Source organism: Opisthorchis viverrini (assembly GCF_000715545.1).
Source record: "Opisthorchis viverrini unplaced genomic scaffold opera_v5_87, whole genome shotgun sequence".
NCBI classification, from domain to species: Eukaryota; Metazoa; Platyhelminthes; class Trematoda; order Opisthorchiida; family Opisthorchiidae; genus Opisthorchis; species Opisthorchis viverrini.
In genome coordinates, this window is record NW_008751747.1 from 1107428 (window position 1) to 1116554 (window position 9127).

Genomic DNA, 9127 nt, shown 5'->3' on the forward strand with positions numbered 1-9127 from the left:
GGTGTGTAAACCATATCGAAAAGGCTTGATATAAGTAGCCCAATATCACTTCTGGTTAGTTTGTTGATTTTTTGGCTCATTTGTGAGCTAAAAAGAAATGGCCATACAGCTATATTGGTTACAGTATCTGTTATTACCAGACTTTTCAAAAACTACCTTATCTGCATTCACCCAGTTGAATCGCTACGGTTCACAGTGTGTAATATGTTGGGATGCACTTTTGTACGCCAGTTAAGCATAGTTCACATGAAGATAGCAAAAAGCAAACGCTTATGGAACCCACATAAAAGCAAACGCTTATGGAACCCACATCCCCGGTTTGCAAACAGAACAAGTGCTGTCATGTATGGCGCCGGCCTAGAAAACTAGAACTCCTACAAGAAGTAAATCAGCATCGAAGACATCCTGTTAACCGCCAGACTTCGTTCGTAACTAGAAGTGTATTACGAGTCTGCATTTTCCCACATGCAGATTCTATCATTCAGTGATAGGAGTACTGGAATACATTCTCTGCTTATATGCGTGACCGAACATTCGTTGGGGATTCCGTAATCAATGGTATATTTACATTCCCTAAGATGAGCAGACGCTGGTTACATCCAGGTTTCATTGAGATTCAATTTATTTCTTCTTGCTTTTCATCTAAGCAGTGTGAACCGAATGCTTACTACCGGTTTTGGGATGACTAGGGCTCACCAGGTAGTCGTGGGCTTCGAACTGAACAAAAACTTCGTAATTTCGCCAATCTCATAGTTTATGTTCAAATAGAAGATAGGGTCGAAGGTCAGAAAACCCGGGGAATACACCTACCTGATGAGCTCCAAGACCGGTTTGTCGTTCTTGAGCTGTCGAAACTTTCAGCAACATTATGAGTAGTGTCTTGCATCTATACTTGAGAATTTGCTGTTCAGGTCAGGATTTGATTATTTCAGTTTTCCGGCAAATATGTCTGTCCAATGAACCAGAAACATGAAAAATGGCAATGGATGATCTTCTTACACTATTCGCATTTGGAATGCACTATCCTCATTAAATTTCATATTCTACTATCATATAGTCCACCAGTAGCCGAGGCATCCGCGGTATCAGACAAATTCGAAAATGGCGAGGTCACATTTGGAGCAGTTCCAGCAAAGTACGGCAATAAAGACTTCACCTACGTCCCACTCTTTATGCAATGTCAATGGATGATTTATTTCATGAAGTGAGTGCTTGCGTATCCAATATTTCCTGCTGTTCTCCAAAAACCATGGGGAGTAAAGTGAAGAGTGTTTTATGACCATCACTTTTATGACAATCACTTCACCAGAACTTATGCCAGTGAAACGAAAATTTCGGGTGCAACTTCGCTTATTCAACAAGACCAAAATTAAACCAATGATAGGTCATTCTTGTTAATTTCAGAGTTATCAGTAGTCCGTGGTAATTTGCGAGTTTTGTTATGAATGCGGTCATCCGGAGCAGCTCCGTTACTGGACCCGTGTTGCTCTGTTGGTTCCCTGTAGAAGCAATTACCTGCTCAGACAAACAGATAAATTGCTTGATAGCTAACTTTGAACACTCGCAAAGTGAATTGTGGTTCCTGTAGACTTTTGTATATTCTTCAACTGAAATTTGTGCTTAATGGTTTCACAACCTGTCATTCGGAGTAATATACCATTACCCATAAGGTTGATGGAAACTGTCCTAATGTCGACTACCGGCTAAATTTTGCTGAAAGAAGGTCTCAGTTATATCTAGCCTCGGAATTTATTTCACATTAGTTCTGACTTGAACGCCTGGTCGGATGCGTATGCATATAGCCACGCGTTGCGATTTAAATTGGTTTTCTCGAGACTCAAATGAATTCTTTCTTTTATACTGTACTCCATAAATTAATCAAACCTCAAAAGTACTTAATGAGTCTCGCTAATAAGAAGCCCTACTTGGTTTCATACTGAACGAGTTAGAAGTGACCCACAAGGATGATATGGTCAGCTAAGAAGTTGCGGCCTTTCTTCTCGACCCAATAAGAATAGAAGAGTACGGTAGATTAGTACATCTGGGATAAAGCCAATCGACCCGGGGAATTCATGGCTGCAGAAAACACGCCATCAACAATACGAGTTAGCTCAGTCGATATCCACACACTTCGTCGACAAACCTGAATGAATGGGCGGTCGAAGTTAATTTTGAGTGAGTTTGACTAGAATCGGTCAGACCGTATGGAGGACCCGGCGATTACATAGCCTGGAAAGTTAACCGGATCCCTATGTTTGAGATGCAGTAGAACGGGAAAAGAGTTTTGCCAAGTGGCTAGAGATACATCTAAGTGACCAAGTACATCCATATTTTTGCATCCCAATATAGAAGAATTTCCTCGTGTGGCGTAATTTTCAGTTTCCTAACAACATTAACATAAACATGACTAATTATAATAGCTTCGTTACATTCTGTGAGTCAGTGGAAGTAACGTGTTCAAATGGGAAATCTTCAACATTCATTCCTATTATTGTTTGCTAACAACGCTCAGATGTCCACCGATAGAGGATTTTATTCGTTCTACCTATGTGAGAGCGAACTGAATAATTACACAGGATTTGGAAAGCAATACAAACTCTGGAGCCTAAATTGAGGCACCATTTTGTCTCGGGCTTCAGTTTGATATTAACAGAAAGGTGGAAAATGTGTAGGAAAAAAAGGCAAGCAACCATCCGTGATGAGATTTAGATGAAACTTCGAGGCATTTCCGACCCTATTCTGACATGAATGATGAGTGGTTGTTGTCATCCAAAAAAAGCTACTATCACTTTAATCACAAATTGTTCGCAAACATATTCAGTGGAATCCCCAAATAATGGAAATGAGATATTTGAGGAAGATGTTGTGAGCCCTATATCGTGGCCATAGAACTAGATAATCCTCTCCTCAAAAGACTAATAAACATCGTGTCACCGTTGACAAGTAGCATCAATATTTCAATATATTTCGGAGAAGCCTTTTAACATGAAATTAAGTAGTTGATGGTAGCCTGAGTTGTGCATGTATAGGATAGTGCTCATGGCTACCACAGACTTTCGAATCAATAGAAATCCTCCCGCCTCTTACGCCTGGTTCTTGATTGATGTAAAATCTCTCTGCTTTTTTTTATGTCTGCCTTCTTCTATTTCTGTCAGCGCAACAGTTTAATGTTATCGAGTTTTTGGCTAATCGGTTACTTGACGGTCAGTTGGTTAAGTTCGAATAATTCTCACTTTCCTAAAGCAGTCAGTAACAAGTTCAAAATGAACACACCTGCTCTTGATGTTGTTATTTAGCGTGAACGCAGTGGGAGTGTTTGTACAGAGCTGGGATATTTCAGGGAGACAGGAAATTCCTTAGAACCCGAGGATATCAACAGTTCCGGTCCGTGCAAAACCTGCGCTTTGGCTTCCGGGCTGCTGGTGCCTTAACAGCATCTAACCGGTGGCAGGCATGAAAGTCTCATCTTCTGAGGAAGTTTTAAAACGGGCTATGCGTTGAAGTTGTCCTAGTGCTAGAGCGATTTCAATCCTTTTTATCCTTTCAGTGGAGTAATCAGGGGAATTTTTACAACGCCCTTGGCTTTCGTTTTTATTACCCCAGTAGCCTTTGTAAAATTCTTTGACTGTTGAACTGGTAGAGGCTAACGATAAGTTCTTATTAATAGTCTGTCTGCAGAATGGAGCCATGTCATCCGGACAAGATCCCCGTGGGAGGTCTGTATCATTGCTCAGTTCTCTCAGTAGGATCTCAGACAGATCGTAAATGCTGCGGTAGGTTGGGCACTCCTTTGTAACTGGTTATCAATATAAGGATTTTCAACCATCTGGTCCGGTTCAAATTGTACGCTGCACAATTTAAACAGTGACAACTTATATTTGGAGCTGCCTTCGAATGTTACGTAATTCCCGTCCGGTGGTCGGAGAATACTACTTGTGTACCGGTGTACCACTGGTGAAGAATGTGAGAAGTATATCGTCTGGTGTCCAAGCTTCACCCCCGCATCTGAGGAAAGGGGTGGTTACTACCAAAACTTTGAAACCGCTTTGCAGTTCTCATCAAAGGCTATTTGAACACTGGGGTTTTGAAGACCTTACAGCGTTCGTCTCATTAGTTCGTCGATCACGAATTTTAATAAGAATGGACAAAGTGGGTAACCGTGACGGACAACGGTTTTGTGTACGGGAGGTTACAAGCAGCTTTCCGTATACTCTCACACAGTTGTGTTGCCATCAGTTACTATCGTCTAGTACTGTTTCCTGCTATTGTTTACTGTTGTTTACGAATACCTTTTGCTTGTCAGTCTACACCTCTGTGCGATCCTTGCTGTTATAAACAAGCAGATTTTTCCTTCCGTGCTGTAGTAACCTAAACAAGTCATCCTATTAATTTCCATTTCTCAGTTTATCAGGCCCAGATAAAATGACTCTCCTCAATAGTGGCGCCTGTCCGCCTTTTGCGGTTGAAGTGCCACAGCATGGCCTGGATATCTGTAGAGCGATATTCATAACATTGAACTTGTTCGCGACCAAGAGATGACATTCTTTAGCATTATAACGTTCTTGTAAATGTCTGCTCTAATGAAGAATCTTGCCAAGAAGTGGTGCAAGTTTTGGATGGATTTTCTATCAGATGTTTAATTCTCTCAGTTTTCCGTTTCACACTACAAAATTAGTCAAAAAATAACTTCGAAAACAAGCGATTTGATGCATTTCATTGTTTGGTAAACTCGGTCTACGGTGCTTGAAAGTGAGTCACTTATAGAGAAGCGTGTGATTGGACCCCTCGCAATGTTCCTGGTTTGTTTATACATTCGCCTCTTAAAAACGCAGATGGATCCACTGATTGGATCACTATTGCAACAGAAATGCCTTACGACGCTCAAAAATTCCGGATAATGCACCGGCGCTTCATCTACAGTATAGCTGTGTATGACTAAAAGTCCGACGGCTAATAAAAACTGGTCGTCTGAGAAAAAGTGGTCTCCACAGTCCCGTCACGAGAAATTCACTTTTGAAAGTGCCTTGAGGAAGTTTGGCCTGATGAACTACGGATGTGCTCGCCTGAATGATACGCTGACCTCCTGGTGCTTGATTGCGGATGCTCGTCAACAAAATAAAATCGGAGGTCATACTCTCTATGAACAAAAATTTGAATTTCAGATGACTTTTCTGCCAGTCGTTGCGCAGTGCGAACTGACTTGCATGCAAGCGTGATTGCAGGATTCCTTATTGAACCAAACTCAGGTGCATTGGAACCTCTAAAACCGCATAAGTGGGAAGGCGTGGGTGGGTTGTTCCCAAAGGCGTGATTTCACCTTGTTGGTCAACTAATTAGTCAGACCAATGGCAAGGTGCATGATAAGTCCGCTTTTTATCAAAGTTGTGCCGTTCATTCTCGGCCGTGAGGTGTCGCTCAGACTATTTGATTTGTTGAGCATCTTATCCGTCTCCCCATCCAACGTGGGACTTCTAAAAGCCTCATAATCTGGAAAACCTTTAGAGGAAATAAAGAGTTACACACCGGGGCTTTCAAAGAGTACGAAATCACGTCATACAGAAGTCAACAAATTTGGTGTCTCAGATTGCATGTGCTGGTCACTTTTTCACTGAGATGACTCACTTCGTTTTTATTCCCTGCTTCAACTAGCAGTAAACTCCGATGTGATAAAACGGTGTTGCTCAACATAATCTTTAAAAAGTCGGATCCAACCAATCAACTTAACTTCAGAAAGAAACCTGTCTGTGCGACGCTGAACAGGTCCGCTCAGGTCAGCTTTAACGGCTCACAGATGGGACGCACAGAATATTCCAGCTGAGTTGTCGGGTCACAAAACGGCACGGACCCAACTGCTTAACAACAGGGACAGGAGAGACGTCATGGATGTCTCCAGCAAAACGCCATGTCACACTACTTTTCAATGAAAAGTTCACGTACATGGCGTATGGACGATTGGCACTCCTGAACGTGGATACGGACTTCCGACCTCCCGTCTATCGGACAAATTATCCAATGGGTACATGGAATGGTCCCAACACTTCTGTACAGAAAGAAACCTGTCTGTGCGACGCTGAACAGGTCCGCTCAGGTCAGCTTTAACGGCTCACAGATGGGACGCACAGAATATTCCAGCTGAGTTGTCGGGTCACAAAACGGCACGGACCCAACTGCTTAACAACAGGGACAGGAGAGACGTCATGGATGTCTCCAGCAAAACGCCATGTCACACTACTTTTCAATGAAAAGTTCACGTACATGGCGTATGGACGATTGGCACTCCTGAACGTGGATACGGACTTCCGACCTCCCGTCTATCGGACAAATTATCCAATGGGTACATGGAATGGTCCCAACTGCTTCTTGATGAGAAATTTCGTCACTTAGAAATCAGCTTAGAAGCTTTCAAAACAAAAAACAAATAGGCTTGGATTACAAAATCACCAACGTGTGGGTGTCCTATTCGAGACCTTGTTGGAGCTGGCAAGATGTCGCCGTGTCTCACGATCGGTATGTTTTGGGGCCTATGGGGATTTGGGACTCTCTTCAAGCATACCTGGTCGTTTTCTGCGATCTACCGTGATAATGTTTTCTGGTTTATAAGGTGTTTCCAAAACATAGGTAACATGGGGCCCGATACACAACTGATCTGTGGACACCAATACCAGGCTGTAGTTTTATTATCCACATACTATCTCGCTCTGTAGATTCCATTTCTGCAAATTGTCCCATTCTATTCGCATCTATCAAGAATTCAGTATGGTTCCCAGATTATTGGTGAACGACTTCCGGCAGACGTCGATACCGGGAGTGGATTGACATTTGGTCCAAGAGATGCAGTGCGAAAAATATTCATTCAACTCCCGGGGTCATCTGCCCTCTCTGGAAGAGTGCACGTTGACTGTGAGCAATTACACACTTATCCGGATCTGGTTATTACTCTTCAAAACAAAGAATTCAGGATCCCAACAAAGAATCTTGTCATCTATGTAAGTTTTTTCTAACTGAAATACGAGAAACCTTGTGAACAATTTGCAGCAACCACTTGTTGGGAAAAAACTGATCCAACTATTCTCACGTCCTTCAGGAGATGTACAAAAAGAAGCGGCGCTGTTTGTTTGGTATTCGTTACTACGTGGATGATCCTGAGACGCGTTGGTGCTTGGGTTTGACGGTGCTTCGAAACTTCCTAACGGTGTTTAATAAAACACAAAACTCAATAGCCTTTTCGGAGGCTGTTTGTTAAAATATTTATCTGTCGCCTGAGTCCACAGGCTATGAATATTTTATTTCGCATTATCAATTATTTTCTTTTGAAATATTCTAATTCTGCGGGGTAATTGACATATGATGCATGGACGTAGCCGTATTGAGAGGTTATTCCAATCCCGTTCATCTCGGTAATCACACTGGTGATAAGCGCTAATCAATCAATGCATTCGTGAAGTTCGTAACTGCTACTTCCTTCGGAATCGAATGCAAATTTCACAGATGAATATCTGATTCTCCTCTAATGAAATTTTTACTGATAAATGAATATCATAGGGTTGAACTACGTGTGGTGTTAAGATTGTCTCGATGGTGATTCCCCCTCGCGTAATTGACGGATATTCTTATATCTTAACTTGCCGGTTGACCGAACTTTCGTCCGTTTCCGGCTCTTCGTTAACCGCATCAATTGCTACTCTACTTAGTGCCCCTTTTGAAGTCTGTTCTAAATGGTCACTGTTGGCTACTGTCAAGCAATACTATCAGAGATTCACAGTGTGGACCATATCGTAGCCCATGAGATATCTGACTATAGAACGCTCAGGTCAAAAAAACATACTGATAGGATTTTACCTGACGACGTCGAATTATTGTCCCCCGCTGTACGTACGGAAACTGAGAATGGGATGGAATCTACGACAGTATCTGCTTGAGTCACAAAATGCAGCTATTTACCGGTGCCAAGTGAAACCCATAGTTACTTTGAACATTGTATCAGAATTTACCGTCCAACACGATGTATGTTGGATTAGTGATTCAAACAATACGGAGTTTTGGTTTGGTTTGACATTCTTCGTCTTTTAAGAAAAATGAGTTGTCCAGTGCAAGTACCTCATAAATATCAAACGTGTTCCTACAGAAATGTTCGAGATTTTATTGTATTGAAGGTGAATTTTTTACGTCTGCGCGGGAGAAACCTAGGAAAAATGCCGGAACATTGAAGGACGTGTTCAAGTGAAATCTCCATTGATTCGGAAAAACATTCAAATGCCTAGTTTGCTCACATCCTTCCTCGACACCCCAGTCATACAAGATACTGATGAGTTCATCTTGTGCGCCATCTTGAATGAGGGAGATCCAAGTGCCTTTATATCAAAGAAAGCCAGTTCAGATCTTGGAATTTCATCTCCGAATTAAAACTCCGCAGACGTTGATATCCGTACTTCACTTTTGTGTAAACTGGAAAATCATCGGTGAAATACTCGGAGGTTTTACCCACTCAGTCAAACTACGAAAGACAAAACCGATCGCGGGCCGCCAAAGGGTTTTCAGCAAATCATGAGCAGTATGTCCCTTCAAGGAGAAAACCCTTCAATGAAGGAAACTACTCACAAGTTTCTGGAAACTCTTCGATAGCCCACGACCGTTTTCGCCCTTCTTGGGGCTCATCAGGTAGGCGCAGTCCCCGAGTTTCCGTTAACCTTTCTATCATGAAAATATACCGCGATATCTCGAATATCGTGCCAAACGAAACATAAAGCGGCCTGTGTGCGGACATCCAGTTGTAGAACATCATAAACGAGAGATTCAGTTGAGTCTCCTGTAAAAACCAAATTCATTTGCAAATGAGTGTATTTTTCGAAAACCCTTCAATAACATTCAATTTAAAGACAGCTAAGTGTATCGGTGTAACACTAAGGTGGACAGAGTCGTGTTGATTGTTTTTAGTTTTACAGTTCCGAACAAGTTTTAGTTGCCCTTTCCGCTGAACGGGTATTAGTGGTGTTTAGGTCCGAAATGGTCTCAATAGGGCTAAACAACACCACACCGCAGCCGAAGAATTGCCAGGCAATGAAAGCCACTACAACTTATTGGCCTACAATGATCGTAATATTCACTTCATCTCTGCAACGACGATGAG

At 42.1% G+C, this 9127-nt stretch overlaps 1 protein-coding gene across 1 annotated transcript; it reads left to right on the plus strand.

Annotated features, from left to right (window-relative positions):
- Positions 1–986: 986 nt before the first annotated feature.
- Positions 987–7243, plus strand: T265_05066 (hypothetical protein; the record flags this gene model as incomplete). Its single annotated transcript, XM_009169977.1, has 3 exons — positions 987–1204; positions 6749–6986; positions 7085–7243. 3 exons carry the CDS (start codon positions 987–989, stop codon positions 7241–7243), a joined length of 615 nt encoding a protein of 204 aa, XP_009168241.1.
- Positions 7244–9127: the final 1884 nt, after the last annotated feature.